The sequence below is a fragment of the Rutilus rutilus genome (assembly GCF_951802725.1).
Source record: "Rutilus rutilus genome assembly, chromosome: 9".
Classification (NCBI taxonomy): domain Eukaryota; kingdom Metazoa; phylum Chordata; class Actinopteri; order Cypriniformes; family Leuciscidae; genus Rutilus; species Rutilus rutilus.
This window is the reverse complement of record NC_140223.1, coordinates 41,815,943-41,843,852: the sequence shown is the minus strand read 5'-3', so window position 1 is coordinate 41,843,852 and position 27,910 is coordinate 41,815,943. Positions and strand designations below refer to the sequence as shown.

Sequence of the window (27,910 nt, the reverse complement as noted above, 5' to 3'; positions counted from 1 at the left end):
CTTTAAAAGAACCTTAGTTCTGGGTATGTTCCCTGTTAGCTGGGATTATACAATGATCATATAAGCAATAAACAAGATAAACAGAAGATAAAATGCCAGGGGAGAGTGACGGTTTAAAACAGGGAAATACAGATGAAAAATAAACAACATAAGTTCGAGGTGAGAGAGAGAGAGAGAGAGAGAGAGAGAGAGAGAGAGAGAGAGGCGAATCTGCCGTCTCGTTTTATTTCCTTCCCAGCAATGTCTCAGGTTTTGGCAAAGGTGAATTTGGGCTTTCTGTCAAACGCAGAGCGCCACCTGCCGGAGACATTACACTACCTCCTGACAACTTCAACAACAACAATAATACTGTTAATAATAATGATAATAAATCGGCAAATTAAATACAGTCGTGAAATTATTTAAATGAAAAAATCTAACAGTTTTACTGCTTGCGTAGTGATGGGCACTTTCGAAACACGCTTCACGAAACCTTTACGAATCTGTCGTTTCGAATCAGTGGATCGGAGCGTGTGTCAAACTGCCAAAGTCACGTGATTTCAGTAAAACGGGGCTTCGCTGGGGGGGCGATGATCTGAAGTCTGAAAATTCATGAAAGAACACATATTAAACAGACACTTGATATTTAATCTTATTAGATGATTAGTTAATTGCATTTGACAGATTTTTACTTTGAATAAAATATTTGCAATGGGTGTTTTTATGCATGTTTTGCACTGTTCTGATCAGCAGGGGTCACCAGCGTGTGCGATTCAAACGCTTCGAAACAGTGAATCATTTTGCGACGCAATCGGTTCAATTGATTCGAATCTTTGAAAAGCTTCGTTTCTCTCGTCAGTCGCTTGCAGACACAGATTCGTTACAAAATATATTCTCTTGTCGGCGATTCCAGAAGCTTTTTCCGTTCACAAACACAGAGAGATAATCGCTTCATTCGCGCACGCGACGCGATCACACAATAGTGCTATAACACAGCGCGTCCCGCACTCCCCCGTTATTCTCCGCACGCCTCGTGAGGCGGTGCCGCTCCACCGGCAATCCCAGCATACACCGCGCCTCATTAGCATAAAACATTCCGGTGTCTACAAGAGCCGAGCGAACACATTCAGCTCCAGAGAACTGCAAATACGTTTAAATTAAAGATTATATCCACACACATCGGCAAACATGAGCGACAGCGAGAAACTGGACAAGCAGCGGCTGAAGAACTTCAAGAATAAAGGGCGCGATCTGGAGGTAAAGACGCGTGTGACGTCGAGCAGATTTACAGACACTTCACGAATAATCGCGCAATCTTCCGCTCTCGAGCTCTCATAACACGATGCGTGCTCAGATCTGAGCGTTTATGCGAGAATAGAGAGGTTGAATCAGCCGAACTTGTGATGTTAAGGTGTTAGCCGCGCGGCTAGCTCGCTGTTAGCCTCGAGCTAAGCTAACGCGCGTCGCAGCTCTCCATTAAAGTGTGTATTTGTCATCAGTCTTTAAAACAAGCGCAGAGATGTGCTCGGATGGGTCGTGATGTGTGATTCTGGGCTCGGTGTGTGTGTGTGGCGATCGTGTGTGAGTCCTGCAGTGAGTGTTAGCATGAGCTCGGCCTGCTGCACAATAACATCCTCCAGACGCCTTTCTGCTGCGTGCTCGGGCTGAAAGCGCTCAAAAGGGCAGATTATTAATAGGCGGTGTGTTTACTGTGGTCGGAACCATCGTGTCGTGTGTGTGTGAGAGTTACCAGGAGTTATTCTCTCTTTTACCGCATCACATTCACGCGAACAGCGCCCTGCGCACATCAAAACACCGCGCCTCTCGGCTAAACAAGCCTGGGGAGATTCCTGAGTGTGTAACACATCCCAATCAGTGCTGTTAATAACAGTGTCGTCGGCATAAAGATGTAATGAACAATTAGAGCACACTTGAGGTTGTTTTTTATTTTTATTTTATTTTAAATAGAGAACGTTAGAGGTCCCAGGATTGAACCTTGAGGAACACCCTTTCCAACAACTAAGTAGTCAGTCTGAAAACCTTGAAAAACGACACGGTGTTATAGAAGATTAGCATTAAGCCAGTGAAGCTGGTCAGAACTCTCGTCTAAACGTGTTTAAAGTAGTAATTAAGGTTATTGTTTGGCTTTGTGCTGGATTCAGGTAGTGAAGAATGACTTTAATGCTGTGATTTGTACTTTTAACACACTTGTATCATCCAGGTGTTAAGTGTAATAATATGACAATCTAATAACGTCTTTAATTTTGAGGCGATATGAGATCGGATGACATGAAGAGCTGGAAGTGCATGTAGATTGATTGTTTCCTCATAGCTAAAATGTGCAGGTCGTGTGGCTCATCTGTAGACTGACGGTGTGTGTGTTATGATCAGTAATGATGCTTCTGGTTTCTCCTGTACAGACGATGAGAAGACAGCGCACAGAAGTGGTGGTGGAGCTCAGAAAGGTAAGAGTTGCTCAAGTGTTTGATTGACAGGTCAGTAGTGTTTATACTGTAAATGCAGTGTGTGTGTGTGGACACCTGAACAGCTGGTGTGTTTCTCCTGCAGAATAAGAGAGACGAGCACCTGCTGAAGCGGAGGAACGTCCCGCACGAGGACATCTGTGACGACTCTGACGCCGACGGGGACTTCAGGACCGTAAGAACAACTACTGCTCTGTCTTTGTCTCTGTGTTTCAGGATTTAATGCTGAACTGAATTTGTAGTAATTATTGCTGTAACAATTTGTTTGTTTTTTCAATAGCAAAACACTTCGCTTGAAGCTATTGTGCAGGTAAGTCATGCATTTTTTATATTTTTTTTTAAATAGTGTTTAAATTAAAAATGTGCACAATGTTATTTTGATGATTGACAAATGGGAAGTGTTTTGAGTGAGTGAATCTCATGAAGCATGTCTGGCTCTTATTTCCTCTATAATAAATTTAAGAAGTAGATTCTTGTATAATGAAAATGAAACCAGTTTTAGGACTTGTTTTGTTTTGCTTTCTTTTTCTTTCATATTTAGATTCCCAGTGTTACATTAAATAGGTTGATTTGATAAAAAATAAATAGTTTTGGACCGATTTCACATCCTCACATGGAAATAGTGCTGTACCTTACATAGTTCTGATCCATTTTCTCAATGTTTTTAACCTTAAAACAAAAATCCTAAAAGTTTTAGGTTTCCCAGTGTAACAACATCATGTTTGTGGTTTTAAATCTCCCAAAAAAAAAAGTAAAGATTCCACATCCTGACGATGTTATGTGGAAATAGTGCAGCATCTAACACATTTATGATTTCAACTTTTCAAAACTTCACTCTCACTCTACGCGTGTGATCATTTTTTTAAATATAACTTCTGAGTGTATTCGTCTGATAGAAGAAAGTCATGAACGCTTAGGAGGGCTTGATGGTGAGTGAAATCATGGGCTAATTTTAATTTTTGGGTGAACTATCACTTTAAAGCCTAAGTGTAAACATTCACCACGCTATCTAGATAATCAGCTTGATGACGATTCTGGAATTGTCGGTCAAATACTGGCTATATCCACTGTGTATAAAGCATTCAATACGCTTCAAATGATTATTCATATTTGTAAATATGTAGTACTTTAGTGGCAAGACAAGGTGATTTTAGCTGTTGTGGAAAAAGTCGCTGCAGCAATCGTTCTCCCCTCCGCCAAAAACTCTATCTCAGTTTCCCGATGGTAAACACGACTTGAGAGGGCACTCGTGTCAAATATCCCACTAGGAAACTTGCATTTATGATGCTTCCGATAGCATGTGAGATTCTCCCGGCGCGCTCTGCGTTCTGTCGAAGGCGGTTACACTGAACCTCTGGATTCACTCCGTCGACTACATGCTGGAGGTGTTTCGTGAGGTTCACCCTAGTGGCTGTTGCTCTGGTGAAATGGCTAGTGCAGGGCATTGAAACATGTTGCTGTTGGTCTTCATATAACGAGGCGTGTGATGGTTGTTTGCAGAATGCCACCAGTGATAACCAGGGCGTTCAGCTCAGCGCCGTTCAGGCCGCCAGGTGAGTGACGGCCCATTCATCATCGATGTTTTCTACTTGTTGTAAAAGGTCTGAAGAGTGAGTTTTATTCTCCACGAGGGCAAGACATTTAAAGGGATAGTTCACCCAAAAATGAAAATGCTGTCCTCATTTACTCTCCCTCATGTTGTTCCAAACCTATATGACTTTCTTTCTTCTGCTGAACACAAAGGAAGATATTTTGAAGAAGGTTGGTAATTAAACAGTTGCTGGTCCCCATTGACTTCCATAGTATTTTTTTTTCTATTTATTTTTTTTCTATGGAGGTCAGTGGGGTCCATCAGTCGTTTGGTTACCAACTTTCTTCAAAATATCATCTTTTGTGTTCAGCAGAAGAAAGAAAGTCATACAGGTTTGGAACAATATGAGGGAGAGTAAATGAGGACAGCATTTTCATTTTTGGGTGAACTATCCCTTTAAGCTATGCCTGATTTTGCGCTGCCAGAGAAAGCGAAACTAAAATCACCCGCACCTGTGTAATAAACTCGACGAAGTATAACAAGCACAAACTGTGTTAAAGAATTTTACATGCAAGTAAAAAGGTAGGTTATCTTTCCTACAGCGTTTCTACTTTACCACAGTAATGAATGTGAATATAATGGGCCTACTTAAAAGCAGAGGTGGGTAGTAACGCAGTACATTTACTTCCTTACATTTACTTGAGTATTTTTTTGTTTTGTTTTGTTGGTAAAATTGTACTTTTTAAGAGTAGATTTAAATGTGGGTACTTTAACTCGAGTACATTTCTAATGTAAAAACTGTACTTTTACTTCGTTACGTTGGGCGACGTTCCTCTCGTTACTTTATTTTAATGCAATACATGTTGTTAAAGCAACTTTTTTTACCTTAAAATAATGTTTCCAAAATCGTCTCAGTGGTTCATCAAGTCGTAACAGGGTGAACGGCACTTCTGGGTTCGCTTTGCAGCCCTATATCCACACTATGCAAGTTTACCAAACCGGGTCGCGTTTCTGTAGTTCTAATGAGACATAAGAAAACTACAAATTTGACTTGCTTTACGGCAAGCGTTACAATAGTCATTTAGTTTTTCTTCATTTCTGATGTTGCAATACATCATGCTTTCATGAAATCATGCAAAATACTCTACCTTGTCTGTGGACATCGTTCATTCAAAGCCGGTGCTGGATAAACAGCACGGTAGGCTAAATTATTTACGACAGCAGTAATGGACAATTCCGCTTCCAACCTGTAGGGGGACCGAAGAGGAAAGGTTCCTTAGTGTTGCTTTAAATGCGTAGTTTATATCAAGTGTGCTGTATCTGCTTTTTTTTTTTTTTTTTTTTTTTTTTTTGGCTATGAGCGATGCTCAATCCACAAATGAATCACTCTTGAGTCGATTCTGTTCAAAGACTTCATCAAACAAGTTGGCAGATCTGTCTAAATCGGTTCGCGAATCAGTTTGAATGATCTGTTCAGTTCCTGCACGCGCTGAATCGTCTGAAGCGTTCAATTCACACTCGACTCGGAGTCGTAACAGGAAGATTTAAGGACATCAAGAGCGTTGGATGAAGTGGACCTACAGTACAGTCAGTGAAAGCAAATCTGCAAGTGCATCATTGTTTGCCAGCGATGAAGATCTTTATTAGTTGAACATCTTCGTAAGCTGTCTGTGAATGAATGATTCCACAGGACGACACATTCGATTTAATTTCACTCAGGTAATACATTTTACAACCAAACAGGTTATTACGCCACGATAGCACTACTACAAAGTATGACATTACCCGTTTTTTGGACATATACCTAAATTTATACATTAAATAAGCCACCATTGTCCACAGTTTATGAAATTAACACCCGCCATCCCGCGGTAATGTGTGTGTGCGGTAATGTGAAAGCACAACTCTACAGATTCACTTTATTTCGACATCGTCTAATAATCCAAATGTAGTTGTATAAGTTACTATTACACAAACCAAAGGACAGGCAATGATTTTCGGGCTGCAGATGGCAGAAATAATGCTCGTCTCTTCTGTTTTTGTTGCAAAGATAGCCTATCTAATTATGATGATAAGTCATTTAAATTAAAAATATCTAAATAATATCATGATATATATATATAGACCTATATATGATCTGAAGCTATATATGATCTGACTAGCTACTTGAGTAGTTTTTTCATTGGATACTTTTACTCAAGTAACTATTAAGATTATTACTTTTACTTTGAGTAAATATTACTTTAAGTACTTGAGTACATTTTTTGGATACTGTACCCACCTCTGCTTAAAAGCGAACCCAAGGAAGAAACGTTAATAATGCCCTGCGAAAATGGGTGAGACGTGAGTGAAGATTTGGGGAAAAGAAGCAATAGATTCCAGAGTTTTAGAAGAGCTTCCTGTAGTGTGTGACTCGCTTTTAACTTGTGTGAGGTAATAATCCTGTTGCTCGTCCTGCAGGAAGCTTCTGTCGAGCGACCGCAACCCTCCCATAGACGACCTGATCAAGTCTGGGATTCTGCCCATCCTGGTGCACTGTCTGGACAGAGACGACAAGTAAGACCCGTGTCCTGCGAGTGTGAGGCGCTCTTATGTTGTGTGTGTGTGTGTTTCTCGTGCTCATGTGTTCCCTCTCTCTCTCTCTGTGTGTTGTGTAGCCCGTCTCTGCAGTTCGAGGCGGCCTGGGCTCTGACCAACATCGCGTCGGGCACGTCTGAGCAGACGCAGGCCGTGGTGCAGTCCAGTACGTTACCCTGATGCTCCTTCAAGAGCTGGACACAAGTGTCTCGGCTTTCTACAGAAAATAGATTCTATATAGAAATAGAAATGTCTCGGTTTTCAATGAAGTTCTCTATGCCGCCTTCACTACTTCACACACTAATCTGAGCTCACGTGCTGAAGTAGCAGAAACTGACAGAGGAACATCAGTATTGTTGGCTGACTAGTCAAAAGAAATCAGCTGGTGATGGCTCCTTTAAGGCCCTGGTATACTCGAGGTGGAGTTCTTTTTCGTCCTTTGTTTAGGGGTAAAACAAAGTGGTTACTGTTAGTGAACATCTGACTCTGCCCACACTGATGAGACAGTGTTTCCCCTCCCATTGTTCTGGGGGGCGGCCCGCCCAAAATATATTCACAGAAAAAATGGACTCCATGTAGTAACTTTAGCGGCTATGGTTTTTGCGATATAGCAGTTCATTACACTTGAAATCAAATCGCAATAAAGACTAGTGTGTGAATATTAAACTGCAAAAAGACTATTTAAATACGAATCCTACATTTTCTGTGTGAATGAATGGTGCAGACGACGCGCAGTTTCATTTACCTCACACACACACACTGAAGCACGTGTGACGCTCATGCTGTTTGTTGCCTATATGAGGACACGAATGCATGAACTTCATCTCCAGACTCTAGATCCGCTCTGAAAGTCACTTAATGAGCATTTAACCACTTAATTAGAAGAAAAACTATCCTCATGTTAAACGCACAGAAACGAAAGGATTTCACGGCCACCCGTCAAAATAAAAGTTTGGTTTAACTTGACAGACATATATAACTTGTACAGTAGAGTTTAGTTTACACTAGTTTCGGGGGATCTAACGATGTTGCCTGGTGTATCGGGGCCTTTAAAGAAGTTCTCTGAGTGTCCGTTAACCAAGTGCTCAAGGTTTCAAAAGGCTGCTGTTTAATTCAATATGTAGACTCAACTGTGTTTCAGAGCGAAGCACTAGGTCCTCTATAAGCTCTATTACAGCTCTATAATGTATCTGTCAGCTTCTCGGTTCACTGTAGATGCAGCTCATCACAAACTCCATCTGCTAGTCTTTCTTATCTCTGTGTGTGTGTGTGTGTGTGTGTGTAGATGCGGTTCCTCTGTTCCTGCGGCTGCTGCATTCCCCTCATCAGAACGTGTGTGAGCAGGCGGTTTGGGCTTTAGGCAACATCATCGGTAAGTGATGAAGTCCACACAAGAGTTGCTCTCCGTACTGGAGCGTTATCATGAGCTGATGGGATTTGACACGAGTCAACCGGTCGCATCCTGAGTGTCATGTGGTCTGTTCACACTCATGGAGCGGAGTGACTGAGGCTAGTGCTGGGCGGTGTGACCAATCATTTATATGAGTGTTTGTCAATATTATACCGGTTTCATGGTATATAAAATTCTTTTTTTTTTTTATAAAGCGTGTCTGAGGGTAAACCACATTTTCTACTGATTGAGAGGAAATACTGCAGTAGATTGACTTAGAATGCCCCATTTTACTGTCATGAGTGAATATTGTAGAGGAATCCCACACTAGTATTGATACAGGTTTGCAAGGCCCCACAATATCATGCTGTTTACAAAGAGGTGCCAGATTAAATTAAATGAAAATAACATCAAAACTTTAAGACAGTCAGTTCCCTTCAAACACACATTCATATAAAAACACCCGCGCCGTGTTCTGACTTTGTAACGGTCAGTGCTCATGTTTATTCAATGATGTCTAAGCCTTTTGGAAAATCTATTTGTGGCGTGCAGTGTTGATATTATGAACCACTGTATGGGAAACACTGTAATATAATTTAACAGCTATCAATTATAGTTTAACCCATCCATCTTCACCGTCTCAGTAACACATCTGAGCATCACCAGTGAACAGTGAAAAGACCCTCTCAAACAGTGTCACGCAGCGTTCCCAGCACTGTTTAAGCGACATACACTGGTGTCGTAGATTTTTCCCTAAACCTAATATCGATGTCAGCTGGGTGCTAATCCTATACTCTAGCATGTCTACACATCGACGTCGGCCGAGTCTAACCCTGTACCCTAGCGCGTCTACACATCGACATCAGCTGGGTGCTAATCCTATACTCTAGCATGTCTACACATCGATGCCGGCTGAGTCTAATCCTATACTCTAGCATGTCTACACATCGACATCAGCTGGGTGCTAATCCTATACTCTAGCATGTCTACACATTGACATCAGCTGGGTGCTAATCCTATACTCTAGCGCGTCTACACATCGACATCAGCTGGGTGCTAATCCTATACTCTAGCATGTCTACACATCGATGCCGGCTGAGTCTAATCCTATACTCTAGCATGTCTACACATCGACATCAGCTGGGTGCTAATCCTATACTCTAGCGCGTCTACACATCGACGTCGGCGGAGTCTAACCCTATACTCTAGCGCGTCTACACAACGACATCAGCTGGGTGCTAATCCTATACTCTAGCATGTCTACACATCGACATCAGCTGGGTGCTAATCCTATACTCTAGCGCGTCTACACATCGACGTCGGCGGAGTCTAACCCTATACTCTAGCATGTCTACACATCGACGTCGGCTGGATGCTAATCCTATACTCTAGCGCACCTACACATCGACGTCGGCTGGATGCTAACCCTATACTCTAGCGCGTCTACACAACGACATCAGCTGGGTGCTAATCCTATACTCTAGCATGTCTACACATCGACATCAGCTGGGTGCTAATCCTATACTCTAGCGCGTCTACACATCGACGTCGGCGGAGTCTAACCCTATACTCTAGCATGTCTACACATCGACGTCGGCTGGATGCTAATCCTATACTCTAGCGCACCTACACATCGACGTCGGCTGGATGCTAACCCTATACTCTAGCGCGTCTACACATCGACGTCGGCTGAGTCTAATCCTATACTCTAGCGCGTCTACACATCGACATCAGCTGGATGCTAACCCTATACTCTAGCGCGTCTACACATCGACATCAGCTGGATGCTAACCCTATACTCTAGCGCGTCTACACATCGACGTCGGCTGGATGCTAACCTTATACTCTAGCGCGTCTACACATCGACGTCGGCTGGATGCTATTCCTATACTCTAGCGCGTCTACATATCGACATCAGCTGGGTGCTAATCCTATACTCTAGCGCTTCTACACATCGACGTCGGCTGAGTCTAATCCTATACTCTAGCGCGTCTACATATCGACGTTGGCTGAGTCTAACCCTATACTCTAGTGCGTCTACACATCGACGTCGGCTGGATGCTAACCTTATACTCTAGTGCGTCTACACATCGACGTCGGCTGGATGCTATTCCTATACTCTAGCGCGTCTACATATCGACATCAGCTGGGTGCTAATCCTATACTCTAGCGCTTCTACACATCGACGTCGGCTGAGTCTAATCCTATACTCTAGCGCGTCTACACATCGACATCGGCCGAGTCTAACCCTATACTCTAGTGCGTCTACACATCGACGTCGGCTGGATGCTAATCCTATACTCTAGCGCGTCTACACATTGACGTAGGCTGGATGCTAATCCTATACTCTAGCGCGTGTACACATCGACGGCGGCTGGGTGCTAATACCTGTTCCCCTAACTAACTAACTTCCTGCGCAGGAATAATCAACAAACAGACCCCAGCAAATGTCCTTCAAATGCTTTAATCACGGCCAGATGATCTCTCGAGCAGTTCTCAGAGAATCTCCCCCAAGAAGAAGCAAGGCCGGAGGATCTCAGACAAATTCCATTGAGAATCCCACCAGCTAACACAAATACAACAGTTTTTATAGAATAAGGAGGTATGGCAAAATTACATGAATTTGATTGGTTTTCATAGACAAACCCTTCTGTTACCAGGTAAAGCAAACTTTGTTTTAATGATTACTTCATTGTTAATCACAAGGTTCTAACCTAGTCATCGGTCTAGTTTCAATTCCCGTTTTTGTTATTTTTACCCTCACAGCCAAAGTCAAAGGGGTATGGCAACACAACATACAACATTCAAAAACACAGGACAGAATGTTTTAGTACATCGTGTTTCAAAGTGTTATCATGTTAGGCCTGAAAAAGGAAGTTAGATTAGATGTTAGAGACATGGTTAGTTTAATACAGTTTACTATTTTATCTGTTAAAACTCCACCACACTGGTCTTGCGGTATATTAAAAATTCATATCATAACAAAATAAACTTTGGTATGACCGCCCAGCACTAACTGAAGCTGTCTGTCGCATGTCAAACACCGGGTCATGTTGGTGTAGCTGTGATCAGAGGCTGAGATGATGATGATGATGATGATGATGATGATGATGATGATGATCGCTGTGTGTTACAGGTGATGGTCCTCAGTGCAGAGATTACGTCATCAGTCTGGGTGTGGTCAAACCGCTCCTGTCCTTCATCAGCCCCTCCATCCCCATCACCTTCCTCCGCAACGTCACCTGGGTCATGGTCAACCTGTGCCGCCACAAGGACCCGCCGCCACCCATGGAGACCATCCAGGAGGTACGAGTGTGACGTGTGTCTGTGGCGTTTCACTGCTAGCTGCTAACAGCTAACATCTGCCACGGGCCGAGAGATCGGGTCGCTTGTAGGGATGGGCGTTTTTCAAAAATATTGCATTCGAATATTTGAGCTCTTAAAAATTGAATATTCGTTTATTTAAATGATGTTTAACGAGAAAGACGTTATTTTAAGTTTTTGTCACCATTTCTGAATGAGCTGAAAATTAGGCAATATACACAAGCTTACGTTATATCTTTAAGGTTTTCTTTGTTTAAACATTAAACAATGTGTGAAAACAAAAAAAAATATGTCTGATTCTAGTTGGCAAGTTTAAATGTCCTGCGAGCTGCTTTCTCTCACTCAGTACACTTCTCATCAGGGCTGTGTTCACAATACATATGCGTTTCTGTAAAGCTGCTTTGAAACGATGAGTCCACAATCCAATTTAGAGAGACAGTTACCTCTGAAAACAGATCAAAGTTATGCATTTCAGAAATGTACATAAATTAATATATTAGCTAGCTGTGTGGTTTGTATGTGTACGTTTCTGAAATGCTTAACTTAGACAGTTTCCTATGATAAATTGTAATGTGGACACATGCATTATATGAGAAACAATGAGCTCATTGAAGTAATGAATACATGTTTCCTAACAAATGATTATGACATGTAGAAAATTGTAGCATTGGTGCATCTGAAGTCCTCGCAGGAGCTGGCGATAATATTGAAAATTTAAAGTGAGATAATTGAACTTTTAACAGTCAATTAAAATCAAGACCGTTTAATGCACTTGCACTGCATTTCTGAACGAAGCTGTTGAAGCCGTTGTAATTGCAGATTCAGTCAGGAATGAAACCCCATTTGCACTCGTGCCCTCAGTAGACATGTTTGTGGTCACTTCTAGTGCTCGATGCTGTCAAACATTGTAAATGGAGACTGCAATTGACACTTCATGATTGGATTTTCACTCTCTGTAAACGTAAACCTAGTTTGTTTGCTGGTGTAAACTGGGCTAATCTCTTGTCTGTCTTCACACAGATTCTTCCTGCGCTGTGCGTGCTCATTCACCACACTGACGTCAACGTAAGTGCTGCTCTGGTCATGTTGGCTGCAACTGGTGTCATGTGGGCACACAGGTTTAACTTTGAGCTCTGTGCAGATCCTGGTGGACACGGTTTGGGCGCTGTCTTACCTCACTGACGCGGGCAACGAGCAGATCCAGATGGTCATCGACTCCGGGATCGTACCGTACCTCGTCCCCTTATTGAGCCACCAGGAGGTCAAAGTTCAGGTATGGAAGAGCCTTTTGTATTGACGTGACTTCAGAGATGCGACCTGTACTCTCGTCAGGGTTCGTACAAGGTGCTCAAATTTCAAAAAGTCAAATTCAAGCACTTTAAGTCCTGGAAAACCCTTGAAAACAGCCATATTTATGAAAAGGGTCTTAAGTGCTTGAATTATTGAAAGACAATATGTGAAATTAGTATTTAATTTGATCGATAAAACAATCTTTTCACGCAAAATCAACTCTGCAACCCGTCTGATATAGATATACAGCCATTTTGCATTGCTTTGAGCTTGATATTGCTCATATAAATATCCAAGTATATGATACAGCTTTCAGTCTTCAGGTCAATCATATATTCATGTGGGGAAAAATCAGTTTGAATATGGAAATGGATATCTTAGTCTTGGTATCCTTTCAATGGTTAAAGATACCAAAATCATTGCATGTGCTGCACTTTAGTTGTACCATTTTGTTTTATTGGTTTATTTTTATTTACCTTTTTTTTATTTAAAGGTAATAAAGATATTGTTTGATTTAGTGAGATCTCTGATTGCATTCCTTAAAGTATTGCTTTAGTCCTGTAATTAGATTTTCCAGTACCTGTACGAACCCTGTGTCTTCCTCTTCACTCATTAAAGCGATTAGCGTGTGATGCCTGTATATAACGGTCTGCTTTATGGCTTCAGACGGCAGCGCTGCGAGCCGTGGGGAATATCGTGACGGGAACTGATGAACAGACTCAGGTGGTGCTCAACTGTGATGCTTTGGGTCACTTCCCAGCACTCCTCACGCACCCCAAAGAGAAGATCAACAAGGTAACCGGAAATGTGGACAATGTCAGGATCCACTCCAGGGCTCGACATTAACGCTTGTCTGGGACAAGTGGGCTTTTCGAAGGGACAGTGAAAGGATTTTAAGAGTTCTGGCACTCAAGTAGCCTGATTAAAACGTTAATGACACAAAAATAACTAGGGAATCACCAAAACACATAAGTGGCGATTGATCGTGAATGATAATATAATATATAATGTAGTGACGGTAACGAGGTTGTGCTGTTGAACATCGCTCCGCTTCATGAGGAGAAATGGAAACAAATGAGTGCAGCTCAAAGAAACTCAGTTAACATGCGAACAAATCTTTTGAATGAGTGATTCAATGTCATTAAGACGGTCACCTGCCGCCACCTACTGGTAACCTGCTGCCACCTACTGGTAAAGTTATGGTAAAATGGTAAAGTTTCATCTTTAAAAGTTTCATTCTTTCCACCATTTCTTATTTGTATATTAAAAAAAAAAGAAAAAAAAATCTCAACATTATTTAAAGCAGTTGTAAGTTTTCAGTGTAAAGTACTTAATTAAATTTGTAACAGCCCTATAGTGTCTTATTATTCTAATTTGTTCAGATTTTAGAATTTAAAATGAAAGATGCACCATATTTAAAATGATTTGTGAAAAAATGCCCTTTATAAAGATTAAAATCTCATAAATATGCAGATTTAAATATCAACGCTGACTGAACACTGATGAGAATATTGCTTCAGGATAAATTATTTTTACAACACACAAAAAATAAAGTTCCTAGACAAGCACATGTTTTACTCTAAGTGAACGGCAGATCCACTTGTCTGAAGGACGAGCACATGAAACGGCTTAATGTCGAGCCCTGCACTTCTGTAATAACTAATGTCATGGCGTATGATATGATGACAGCTGAGGTGTGGCGCTGGCACGAGTGACGCCTGAATAGTGTTAGATCAGCATGTGTTTAATGTTCAGCTCAGAGTAATGTGTGAGTGTGTGTGTGAGTGGCTGATGGGTGCGGGTGTCATACACACCAGTGCTGATACAGGAGTGCATCTGAGGCGGGCCGCTCCCCGCGAGGCTTGTCCGCGGCCTGGCCGATGATTAGAGCCTCAGTATCATCATCCTCACCCTCAGCTCCTCTGCCAGCGTCTCCGCCTCAGCAGGGCCTGTGCACCTCACGCTCGCCCTGAGATCTGATCCACTCGCTCGTCACACACGTGACCCCCGTCATGAGCCCTGATGCTGCTGTGCTGAGTGTGTGTGTTCTGCTCCCGCAGGAGGCCGTGTGGTTCCTGTCCAACATCACCGCAGGGAACCAGCAGCAGGTTCAGGCCGTCATCGACGCCAATCTAGTGCCCATGATCATTCTGCTGCTGGATAAGGTGGGTGACCCAAACTCTTCCACATGCACTTTAGTGTTGATCAGTGAATGATGAATGTTCAGTTCACATTTATTTGTATAGCGCTTTTCACAATACACATCATTTCAAAGCAGCTTTACAGAAAGTGCATGAGTCCACCGTGATCTGTTATCAGAGGAAACTGTCTAAGTTATGCATTTCAGAAATGTGCATATACAAAATCACAGTTAGCTAATGTATTAATTTAAACAATGTAGTAATTTAAGGCAGAAACAATGAGCTCATTGAAGTAATGAAAATATACTTAGGGTTGTAACGACACACTCGTGTCACATGAGGTCAGTCACTTACGGAAGTGACAACCTCATTCTACAACCATTCTGCACTGTGTGTACGGCTCCGACCTGGGGTGCGTTTCTTAAAGCCAGCTATGGTCACAAGTTCTGTCGTCACCAATAGAGTTCAGTGGAAGTTGCGATCATAGTTGGCCAACGATGCTTTTGGGAAACGCACCCCCGAACAACTATTAGTTGATGCATTTGAAAACAGTTTGGCCTGATGAATTGAATAGCTCTACTTTTAAAGAATTAATATTTCCAATATGATTGGAGTGATTTTGTAAGGTAGTGCATCAGCATAGAGAATAATAAACAAGCACAGATAAATGCAATAGAAAAAGACGGCTGACATGAGCAGTACTTTGTTTTCAGGCACAGACACTGAATAATCAAATGTAAAATAACACTATATAGTCCTTGATTCATATAATTAAAATAGTGTACCTTATGGTGACCACAGTGTCGGTCATCTCAGTTTTGGGAGCGAGTCATGCCTGTACACGTGGAACGGTCATTTAAGAGATTCACTCCTGTGTGTAAATGTTGTCACTCCTGAACTTTACAGTGCATGCGTAGCCAACAAGTACGGTTCACTCTAATGCTAAATTTGGTGTTGCATGGTGTGGGTCCTGGACCTTAGACACTTGTGCTCTTAATAAAATATGATATTTAAAACTTTAAAGTACTTTATTTAATTCATTAATAATTAGACGTGGAAGCTCAAATGTGGTGATCTGGGTTTACCATATTTGATGCTAAGTTAAATCTGTCTGAACCCTTTTTTTTTTTTTACATATATTGCAATAAACTGTGATTGTTGCACTCCTGTTATCACTGATGTAAGTGTGTCCATGACCCCAGTGAAGCGGCTCATTGTGTCACACTGGTGTGTTTCTCACAGGGAGATTTCGGCACTCAGAAGGAGGCGGCGTGGGCCATCAGCAACCTCACCATCAGCGGCAGAAAGGATCAGGTGAGCCGCTCGCCGGACACGTGTGTGTGTGTGTGTGAGAGGAGCGGCGTGTTCACGTGTGTTCTCGTCTCGTCCTGCAGGTGGCGTACCTGATCCAGCAGCAGGTGATTCCTCCCTTCTGTAACCTGCTGACGGTCAAAGACGCGCAGGTGGTGCAGGTCGTGCTGGACGGCCTCAGTAACATCCTCAAGATGGCCGACGATGAAGCCGAGACCATCGCCAACCTCATCGAGGAGTGCGGAGGTGAGAGAGCGTGTGTGTGTGTGTGTTAGGGGTGTAACTATTCAAACCGGACTGAAAAACCCAGCTCTGGCCCATTGTTGAGGTTAACCTCAGTGTACCTTATGTAACACAACTAATTTAGTATCCTTGACATTTGATTAAATGGTAATTAGGGGTGTAACGGTGCACATGTTCGTCCCGTGAGGGAGGGGGAGGGGACGGGATGAGGAGGAGGGAGGGTCGAGCTAGCCTCCGTTTTGTTTGACAATACTTCACACGTCAACAAGAAGTGACGTCACCCAACATCGCTTAGAGCAGCTTTAATGTGGCGTGACGCATCACTATAGGCGCCTGCATAAACAGAAATATCACACACTTATCAAACTTTTGTTAATTTTATAGAGGAAAATTATATCGCAATAATTCTCAATATCGCCCAGCCCTACTTGAACATGTTGACCTTTGGCCTGTTCCACCTCAACTACATCTGCCAGTTGAAGTCATTACTGAAGCCGTTTAATCCCGCTCATTCAGTTTAGACATTTGTGTAAAATAGGTTGCAAAAATGGCATGATATTCATAAGAAGTGAAACGGTTCTAGTTTAATTTGACGACCTCGGGTTAGTCGAGTGCCTTCTTTCACTGACTTGTTGAAAGGAAGTGGTTCATGAAGGTCCTGTTGTGGTTGCAAGCGTTTTTGAAGATCTTAATCATCATTTGTTGCTCAGGTTTGGAGAAAATCGAGCAGCTGCAGAACCATGAGAATGAGGACATCTACAAACTGGCTTACGAGATCATCGATCAGTTCTTCTCATCTGATGATGTAAGTTCCTGCACACACACACACACTCTCACTCTCTCTCTCTCTCTCTCTCTCTCTCTCTCTCTCTCTCTCTCTCTCTCTCTCTCTCTCTCTCTCTCTCTCTCTCTCTCTCTCTCTCTCTCTCTCTCTCTCTCTCTCTCTCTCTCTCTCTCTCTCTCTCTCTCTCTCTCTCTCTCTCTCTCTCTCTCTCTCTCTCTCTCTCACTCACACTCACTGAGTGTTTGTCTTTAATAATGTTTGAAATGTATATTAGTTCGGCTAGTTAATTTTCTATGGTATGTTTAAACCACAGGCAAGCGTTCAGTAACGTAAGAGTTCTTCAGCCTGTTGACTTTTGTTCATGATTTCAGCTTTTTTTATTTTATTAACCTGTTAAGCTGCAACCCCACTTTTGAAAAATCCCCAGAAATGACATACCCAAACTGAAACACATACAGTTCATGATCCCTTTGCACTAAAAGCACAAGTATGATCTCATTTGAAAGCTGACACCTGGCAGTTTATTGTAAATGTAGAATTAATTATTGTCATAATGAAAAAAATTGTTATAAATAGCTTCAAAGTTTTGTAAAGTTATTAGAAATTATTTTTTATGAAACATCCTCATGAAAATATAATTGAAGTTGGCACTGTAGCAATCTAGAAATGCACTACAGCTAAAGCCACATGTCTAAACATTTTATGTTTAAAATCTGAAGATAATAAGTCCAAAACTCTGGATTTAGTTCAATGTTTTTCAAGACCATGTCAAATGACTTTATTTTTAACGTCCTGGAATGTCACATGGTCATGGCTCTTCTTCATGTTCCATATATGGACTATTATTGTGCTTATAGCGCCCTCAGGCTAGTGGTATGAATTAAAAACACAGTATCAGAGTATCCAAGCACTGGCAACGAGTAACAGGTTAAATGTTTTGCTATGAGACTAAATGTGAATATCTAAAACTGTTTTTTTTTTTTTTTTTTTTACCTTATTGGAATCGTAATTAGAAAGCAATCAGAATCGTTATAATTCAAACGATCCCCAACCCGAGTCACTCGCTGAACCGCTGGCTTCTCTCTTTCAGATCGACGAGGACTCCAACCTGGTTCCCGAAGCCATCCAAGGAGGAACGTACAACTTCAGTTCTCCCACCAACGTGCCAGCAGAAGGGTTCCAGTTCTAGACGCCACGGGACACCTGGAGTTTTGTTTGTGATGCAGCACTCTGTTCAACATTAAAAATAATTAGAGCGAACGAGAGAGAGCGAGAGAGAGAGAGAGTGTGATGATGATAAATATTAGGTCCGTTGTGCTTGGCTGATGGGATCCAGCTGCATCTAAACCCAAGAGAAATTGAGTGGAGTTCCTCCCGAAGGAAAGCGTCCCGTCGGCGTTTGAGATGATGATGATGATGATGATGATGGCTTTGAGTGGATGCGATGCGAGTGAGAGTGAGTGGGTGAATACTGCGTTTCAAAACACCACCATCTAAACCGAACGCGCTCGGAGCAAACTTCACCAAAACTGCCTGGCGTGTGTCTCTTCAACAAAACCAAACCCAACCAATGGGAGTAACCAAGACGTCTCACATTAGCAATCTGAGGTAAGGACAATAATTGAGGACCTCATCAACAACAAAGAGACACGAACACACTTCTGAGGAGTGCGTGAGTGTGTGTGTGTGTGTGTGAGTGAGTGTGTGTGAATGACCCCTGAGGGGTTGATCTGACGTGCTGGAGAACGGACCCAGCAGACCAGAGCCCTCTCCCGTACGCTAGCGGCGTCACGCTAACGTTTCTGTGCTGCATGTGCGCAAGTGAATGGACGTGATGGTGTGTGTGTGTGTGTGTGTGTGTGCTTGACTGACTGGTGAAATGCAGGACTGAATGTAACGAGTCGACATGGGGAAAAAAAATCAACCGGCGTGTGGAAGGTGACCAATTCAGCGGCAAATTGTGGAGTAGCCCGGAAGAGAGGAGACTAAATGGATTAAAAAAGATTAAAAAAATCACCTTGACTCGGCATCAGCGATCTAAAGAAGACAATGTCATGACTTTAATTCCCCCCCTTTTCCTTTTAAACCTGATTTAGTGCTGATGACACTGGACTGAGTGGAGTCGTCGAGGAGGATCGGTCGGGGATGTGCGTTTTGTTCCCAGTGTGTGCGTTTCTCCCTACGCCTGTTTTCTTTCCGTCTATCCCTCGTGTCTGCTTTTAATTTCCCAGTGCTGGTGTAAATACATGTACTGTTGTGGTACCTCTGCACAAACACTTCGGACCCTCCTCTGAGCGGGTCACGTGATCATGTGTGCAGGGGGGGGGTTCAGACGCATATCCTTTGCATGTGCTAAACTGCAGCATAGTTAATTTTAGTGGGTTTTAGTTTCGTAAGTGTAAACCTTTTTTTTTTCTTTTTCTTTTAAAAACAAAGTACCTACTGTAACGTTTCTGTGACCATCGGTTTTTTTTTCTTCCCATTTGAAGCCCCTCACTGTTCCTGACCGACGAGCAATTCTACAGCGTTGTGCACATTTGGAGGTGTGTGAACATTAGCAAAGATGGGCAGTTACTCCCACTCAAACACAGTCCATCTTTATTTGTAGATATCCATGTTCAGTGTTGAGCAATATCACAGCAGATGCGGACTGATAGCGCTGTTTCCCATCCGTTCTGTTTCTGAACTGTAGAGCTAAATTTGTTTTGCATAACCTCTCGATGGCTATATTATTATGTTTTCTTTACCCCTCCCCCTCCCCAGCGGCATTCCTTGTTTGCAAATATGTAGTTTCAAAAAGAAGACAAACATAGATGGTGTACCTATCCTGTTGGACATGGACTCACAGGCTCTGTACCTATTCAAATAAATATTCAAATGTGTCCCAGTGGTGCCTCTCTTCAGCTGTCCGTCATCTGATCGAGTGCTCAAACTCACCTCTGACCCGAGGAAATGCTGCTCTGTATATGAAACCTAGTCACTAATCAAACAAACACATAACATATAGTCACTAATCTATTGAAGTGAAGTCACCCCATCCAAATCAAAGTGTTCTGCGTTTTATAGAGCTTTGAACAGGTTTCCTATACACTATAACATTGAAGATTAATCTTATATAAACGGTAATTATGTTTCTAAGTGTAAGCTATTGTGTTTAGCTATTAAATCTTAATTTTTCTTTTGTTTCTTCGAGAGCCTAACTAATATTGATCAGAGTTTCAGTGGTGTTCAGGTTTGATCTGAATGTCTCTTTATATCTCTGAGACTCATCGGGACTGCGCTGGATTTAAGGCCTGGGGTCTCATTTATAAAACTGTGCGTAGGAACCTTACTAAAAGTGTACGTGCGCCCGAAAGCCAAAAATGGCGTACGCAAAAAAATATTCAGACTTATAAAAAGCGTTCGTACGCCAGAACCTGCGCAGAATTCCCTTTATAAATCCCAGTCAGCGGAAGATTGTGCGCACATGCGTCTCCACCCCGACATAACCATATATGGAGCTTACAACGCCTAGTTTTACTATGCAGATCCTCATCTGCATATCATTTGCATATGATTATTCATCCACGTGATAACGTTTAACGGTAAAGACGCATTACGTTAATAAAAATCATGTAGTTGCCTATCCTTGCCTTGTTTTTGAATACATAAATCATTTCAGAGAAAGTTTTTCTCAATCTTTTCCACTGGCCGAATTGTATTTTTAATTGATTTATATTTTTAATGGAAACAGATGGGCATTATTTGCACGAAACTATTCGCGGACACTTAAGAAGGGATGGATATTTGCTTCAAGTGATAGGCTTGGCGAGTGAAATTATATTTTGTATTATCTTTCTGTATATGTCTTTAGATTTTCTGTCTAAAAATGACCAAGAAGACATTTAACTCCAGCTCACCATCGGTGTCGCCAAACTGCTCCATCTCCTAAGCGTTCGTACGCATGGGTCAGAGTTTGCGTGAAGGTGCGCTAATTTTCCCGTCAAGTTTGTTTTTATAAATCACACCTTATGCGTCGGCAGTGGCGTACGCCTCTCTCAGGGCCTGGTCTGTGCGTACGCAACGGTTATAAATGAGGCCCCTCATGGTTATTCCTCTCAGTGTGCCAGTTTTCCACAATGAAAGTAACGAGTAAAGTTTCTGAATTGGAAGAAGGTTGTGTTCTGAGGATAATTCAGGTAATGCTGTTTTATATCAGGTTCATTGTGGTTTTATTGGGAATAATAGAGGTGCTTGTGCATTTTTAACGTTGGCTTGATCAACTCCTGAGACCATATTTCTGAGTTTAATGCGCTCTAGCTGTGATCATCCACCCTTCAGCCTGGTCGGAGTCTTTTCTAGCTGATCTGACTTACGGTTTTCCCTAAACCTGATCAAAACTAAGGAAAATCCCATAGTCTGGTTGAGGGGCTCAATTTTCAAACATCAACTCTTGCTGAGTATTTAACCTGCATCCACCCTTTATCCATCTGTCAACACGCAGAAACATGTTAGCGACGTGCTGAATCATGCTAACGATGTATTAAAACATGTTAGCAACACGTTAATTCATGGTAGACGTGTTAGCAATGTGTTAAATCATGTTTGAGAAACATGCTAGCAAATGTGTTAAGTCATGATGGCAAATTTAAATCGCTTTAGAAACATGTTGGCAACACGTTAAAACGTTAGCAATGTTAACTTATGCTAGGAATGTTAGCAAAAAACCATGCTAGAAACATGCTTGCTACTTGCTGAATCCCATTAAAACATGTTAGCAACTTGATAAAACATGCTAACATTGTGTTAAATGCTATCGACTTGTTCGAATATGTCAGCAGTGTGCTAGAACGTGTTATTGAAATCAATAAAATGTCGAGTAAAATCTTAACTTCGAGTTATTTCAAACTTTCAGACTTTGTCAAGTTTGTCATCACACTTTATTGATCTAGTTTAAGGTAATATTTCTGGATTATGATTATACACAGAATTACATGGTATTTTGGATATATATATATATATATATATATATATATATATATATATATATATATATTTATATTAATTTAAAAAAAATGTTTTTACTTGTTTCATTTAAAATACAAATAAAAAAATATTACCAATTTAAACTGCAACTAAAACTTTACCTAATATTAACCAACATAATATTCTTATCAATTTCTCTCTTAATTCATCATTGGATTCTAGTAAAATATCGAGGGCGGCTTCTTTTACAGTTTCTCAAAGTTTTGATGCAAATTCTGCAGCAGCAAATAGACCTTGATCAGAGAAGACGCCATATTGAATTCTACATGGATGAACTGCGTACTGCCTTTACTATTTCTGCCATATAAAGATATAGTAAAAGCCAGAGGCAACATGGCAACGAACCCGAACCCAAACTCCATCCTTGGGAGAAACCAGGATCAGCCGGGGATCAGTTAAACAAACAGGTGGTGATTATGATTAGGGCTGCATCACAAGTCAGATTATGGGTTGATATAATTCAGAATATTTCATCCAGCTCGTGCCAGCATATGGACTATAGCTGGCCATAGGGAATACTGCTACAGAATCAACAAACATAGGGCCTCATTTATAAAATGTAGCGTAAAAACCGCCCCTACATTTAATCTTACGATAGTTTCTCCAATGTACGTACATGTGATTCAGAGAACTAACGTGCGCTAAAAAAAAACATCTTCCAGATGTAAAATTAATCAATCTTAAAGGTCTTGATTCTTGAAATTGTGTGCAGCTGAATGGTTTCAGATCTCCGTAATTAATGTCATTAACATATAAAAGGGCACCAGTCAACGTCCAAATCCTTTACTTGAGAATGGTGACAGCAAGAATTGCTTAGATTTCCAAATACCTGCAGTACACCAATTCTCTGCCACAAGGAAAAGTGCATATGTCTGCTTAGACTGCCCTTCTCCTGTTATTGTCACCTGCACTGCCTGCAACGTGTGCAACAAAGCCTTCTCTGTCAGTGGTGAGGGTTTCACATGTGATAAATGCAGGGAAGGTTGAAAAAGAAGATTTCAGAGTTGGAGACGTGCATCCAAACTTAAATTGAGGATAGTAAAAATGTAAGGGCTTTAAACTGCTTGCATTGTTCGGTTCCGGCTGTAGAGCCCGTGCAGCAGGGCAACTGGGTGACTGTGAGACGGCATAGTCGCAGGACAAAACACCACTCTTCCGTTCCGATTACAACAATAAACAGGTTCTCCTCACTCAATGAAACACCTGTTGAAAGTGCCCTAGTTATTGCTTTGAAGTTGCTTTGCCAGGATCCATAGAGCCTGACATCAAAGTGAATTTAGTGCTGGCTAATGCTAATCGTAAATTCTCTAAGATTATTATTCACGTCGGCACTAATGATGTTCGACTCCGCCAGTCTAAAAATTACATTGAAAAGGGTGTGTGAACTCGCAAGTACGATGTCAGACGCTGTAATTTGCTCTGGCCCCCTTCCTTTCCGCTGTGGTGACGAGATGCGTAACCGATTGTCCTCGCTCAACGGCTGGCTGGCTGCAAAAAAACAAACATGTTTTATAGATAATTGGAAAAGTTTTTGGGGCAGACCTGACTTGTTAAAAAGAGATGGTCTTCATCCCTCCTGAGGTGGTGCTCTTCTCTCTAGTAGAATGTCACATAGGCTGAATCCAAAATCGCCCCCTATACCCTCAAATAGGGCAATATTTGAAGGGACAGCCGTTTGTAGTGGCGTCCAGAACCATAGTGCACGTTATTGAGTGCACTCATTCTATCCCACATAACGAGTGTACAGCCGATGTACGCGCAACAGCTGTCCGATTTCGCTCGCTCGTTTTCATTTACTCCTTCAAGTGAACTGTATAAGTGGACTAACATAGGGAATAGCGATTGAGAGTTTAGGGGGCGATTGAGGATTCAGCAACAGTCTTAGAGCTCAAACATGACAATCTGGGGCTCAGGTCAGGAAGCAGACAGACTGGCTTAACCGACCGTCTGCTAGCTGTCGCACGTCACCAAGGTCAAATAAATCCCATCACATAGAGCCTCTTTCACCTAGATATCATCATATAGAGACTGTGTCCCCCGAATTAGGACATACAAAAAACTCCCAAACCCATCTAAAGGTACAATTTGTATTGTTCAACAAATAAAAAACAGATATAATGTAAATGAACGAATGATAAAGCTTGGGTTGCTGAATATTCGATCCCTTTCTTCAAAAGCACTTACTGTTAATGATATAATCACAAACCATAGCCTAGATGTGCTGTGTTTGACAGAAACTCGGGTAAAACAGTATTACTAGATAGTAATATCTTCAGTATTACTTGTGACGGAGCTGAAACAACAATCCAAAAAAACAAATAAATCAATCTAATCTCCACCATTTCCGTTGCCAAATTGGGAAAAACATGAAATGAGGCAATGGTATAAAAAGGAGGAATTTAAACTAAAGGAGGGAGAGAAGAAAGTGCTTAAACAGACGTGTAGGTTGTGTTTCCATGAGCATCAACGAGGTGAGAACCGTGAAGCCTCAAGGCAAACCGAATGCCAACAACTCAGCACTAATGAAAGAACTGTTGCTGGTAGTTTGACGGAGGAACGGTAAAAGATATCGAAGGAAGAAGGTGAACATATTGTCACACAGCTGGGTGGCGATGTATTCATCAGCGGGTAGGACTTTGGTAGAACGCTGTGCCACCGCTGGAGCGGATGCGGGAGAGCACGGCACTCCACTATAACAGCTTCTTCAGCGCGGAGCTTTGGAAACACCAGTAGGGTTGACGACCATCTGGATCTTCCCTATCGGAGCTGTTGCTGTTTCCGTTCACCAACAAACAGAGGCTCCCCATTCCTGAAGGTTGTGGCTTTTGCTGTATACGTGGCTGGTCTTTCCCCAAAACACTCACACAATTCCCCTCTTCACTTTCAACACATGCCTATAGTATCCCTTAGTATGGTTCCTCTCAAAATGAGCCGTGAGTAACTTTTTTTTATTTTTTTATTTTTAATTTTTTTTATTAAATGTTTGCTTTGCCTTTTTTTTTTTTTTTTTTGCCTTATTTTCTATAAAAAAATAGTACTGGGTGCAGATAAGTCCTTGGTGATTTTAATATCCATGTCAGATCATTATCTAGTCTCGTGTAGGCTATACATCAATTAGCCAAGGCTCCAAAACAAACTCCCTGTTACAAATATGGTAGAATTACCACTTCTACCACTAAAGATGCTTTGTAAATAATCTTCCTGATTTGTCTAAACTCCTCAGCATATTCAATAGCTCAGAACTTGATGTTGCAACAGAAACTATGGGCTCTCTTTTTTGTAGCACTTTTTACACTACAGATTGTTTCAAAGCAGCTTTACAGTGATAACAGGAAATTATTGCAATAAAGATTGTTTTGGCTGTACATCAGCTCTAGAAGAAAGTCATTGTCCAGTTTAAGTTCATCGTTGATTCATTTCCATTGTAAAAATGGAGGGGAAAAAGGCTTAGTCGGTGGGCCTGTTCTCCTCTGGCCAACAAAGGCAGCATTACAGGTCAGAAGTCAGATTAGGATTGGAATATTCAAAATAATTTCTATTTCCAGCTGGTTGAAGATCGGATTCATCACGCCAGTATTGAGACGGGTTAGTTGAGTTGACGGGTTGGGATCAGTGTAGGGTGACCACCTGCTAATAAGCCCAAGGGGGGACAAGGGGTATGTTTCTGAGGGACAATGTGGGACACTGCCTGGCGCGGCGGTGCCCCCACCCGACGGGCAGACTCACTGATAGTGGTTTACCCATTTCTAGCACATACCACCTTACATGGTATAATAATAATGCCCTATTCCCCTAAACATGTGTAATTGCTGATGTATGCTCATGAATAGGCCAACCAATGTGTATTTTTTTTCTAAATAAAGATTCATTATATTTTGAACATTCAATGAATTGACAGATGCACTTCCACTTACGATTTACTTTAGCTATTTAATTTTATTTATTTTTCATTACAATTTATTCACTTTAAATCATTTATAATATAAAATTATAGGATCAACAGGAATTGTAGTTGCTCAACACCACAGGAACAGTTTAAAAAAAAATAAGTCTTAACTCACAACTCCAGAGGTTCACGGAACGAGAAGGTGGAGGAAGGATGGTGAACTTGCATGTGTTAGTAAAGGCAGGTGCAGGAAAAAAAGGACCTATTCAGTGTTCTGGGGACAACTTTAGGACTTTGGGGACACCTTTAGGACTCAAACCTTTTCACCAGCATCTGAATCAAATAAGGAAGAAAGATAAGAGACAGAATTAAAGCAACATTCATTTTTATGATAAGCTTCCAAATGGTTTTCCAGTATAGACAGAGTGCAAACCCATCATCATCACAAGGTGACAACTATACAAAAAGGTGCCAAGATACAATCCTATGCAAAACAATGACATATTTTGACCTAAAAGTCTACTGTTTCCTAAAAGTAACACATTTGCACCCCTGTAGACAGTCCACCAATGTTTAAAATCAATCAAACTTCATCTTAGACAAATGGGGTCTTAACTAGGTTTCTTACCTTCAGGTTTCTTCTTGAACTTGTATTTCTTGTTGGAGCGTACAGCATTGAGGAGAACCTTCTCTTTCACTACATAAGTGTAGAAGTCCTTGCAACTGAATGTGAAGTTGCTCTTCACCTGGACTTCTGACTTGATGAGGTTTACCGAACATCTGTTCCTTGTGTCCGTCCAGCATCCTGTCATCAGTGAAAAGACCCTCTCCACTGAAGCATTGGTGATTGGTACACTCAAGAGGAAAGAAGCTAATGCTGTCATGTTTGGTGTGTGTGTGTGTTTGAGTAAGGTGGCCCACTTCTCCACGACTGGAGCTCCAGACTGCACGATGGTCTGTTGGTGTGGGAGAACGACACAATACTCATCATATAGCGCATCCATGTCCAACTTCTTGCTTAGCTGCAGGACCTCTACAGCTTCACAGAGATCAGAGAAGTTGAATGGGCTCTTCTTTAGTGCCAGGCTAGCCACTTTCTTCTGGTAGTTGGAGTCTGAGAAGTCATAGCGCTGCTCCAGGTAGGTGAGAGAGGACTGGTAGAAGTTGCACATGTCCTCTCTGAGCACAGCTGCCTGTCTGTCTGGAAACTGCTGGAGGAGTACACCCGTCTGGGCCCCAAAGAAACCATCACTCTGTCGTTGCTGTAGCTTGGTTTTTAGGGTGAACATCATATCGTAGAGCTCACAGACAGTCCCATCTTCTCGCTCCAGCACCAGCACAGTGTCGTGGAAAATCTTCAGCGCATTGCTGAGGAAGGACAGGTAAACCTAAAAGAAGTAAGGAGAGTCAATGATCCTGTGTGCTGGCACTGTTTGCATTATCATCATTTTTCTAATCCCTGTTTCATGTAATAATATTTAGATGAAAAAAAAAAGTTGAGTGCAATTAAAATTAATTACCTGTAGATCAAGGGGGTTGCCCTCACCATCCTGGTCATCCTTGAACAGCCGCCATAGTGACTTTGGGCACTGGTCCTCTCCCAATGAGAGAAAGTAGGTCTTGATAGGAGCCCAGCAGTCGTGAAGCCTCTTCACTGCAGGCCACAAGCTCAGCCATCTTGTGGGCACATGTCTAAGCAGGGACTGGTACTCTATCTCCACAAAGGTGTAAATTGACTTAAGTTCCTCAATGCGTTTGGCAGATGAGGAGAAGTGGCTAAAGGTCTTGTTGACGACATTTTCGATGTCGATATTTAGCCGATCTCCTGCGTATTTTGCACTGTTGTGAATGATGTGGGCCACACAGTTTGCCTTCAAAATGCAATTGTTGTTCTCTTTCAGTTTCTGGAAGACAGAGTTGTATCTCCCGTAATTCAGACTAGCATT

General features: G+C 41.8%; 1 protein-coding gene across 1 annotated transcript; it reads left to right on the top strand.

The window, feature by feature from the left end:
* Positions 1-781: 781 nt before the first annotated feature.
* kpna4 (karyopherin alpha 4 (importin alpha 3)) lies at positions 782-19,935 on the top strand. Its single transcript, XM_084419820.1, has 17 exons — positions 782-1,236; positions 2,400-2,444; positions 2,548-2,637; positions 2,743-2,772; positions 3,963-4,015; positions 6,454-6,549; positions 6,651-6,736; positions 7,856-7,942; positions 11,097-11,266; positions 12,305-12,349; positions 12,426-12,557; positions 13,241-13,369; positions 14,635-14,739; positions 15,958-16,029; positions 16,110-16,272; positions 16,980-17,074; positions 18,144-19,935. The coding sequence occupies exons 1-17, from the start codon at positions 1,168-1,170 to the stop codon at positions 18,240-18,242; spliced, it is 1,566 nt and encodes a 521-aa protein (XP_084275946.1). The 5' UTR covers positions 782-1,167; the 3' UTR covers positions 18,243-19,935.
* The last annotated feature ends 7,975 nt before the right edge of the window (positions 19,936-27,910 follow it).

Coding starts and splice junctions, on each gene's coding strand:
- kpna4 (XM_084419820.1), top strand. CDS start 1,168: ATGAGCGACAGCGAGAAACTGGACAAGCAGCGGCTGAAGAACTTCAAG. Junction 7,943..11,096: donor GGCTTTAGGCAACATCATCG/GTAAGTGATGAA, acceptor TGTGTGTTACAG/GTGATGGTCCTCAGTGCAGA. Junction 12,558..13,240: donor ACCAGGAGGTCAAAGTTCAG/GTATGGAAGAGC, acceptor TTATGGCTTCAG/ACGGCAGCGCTGCGAGCCGT.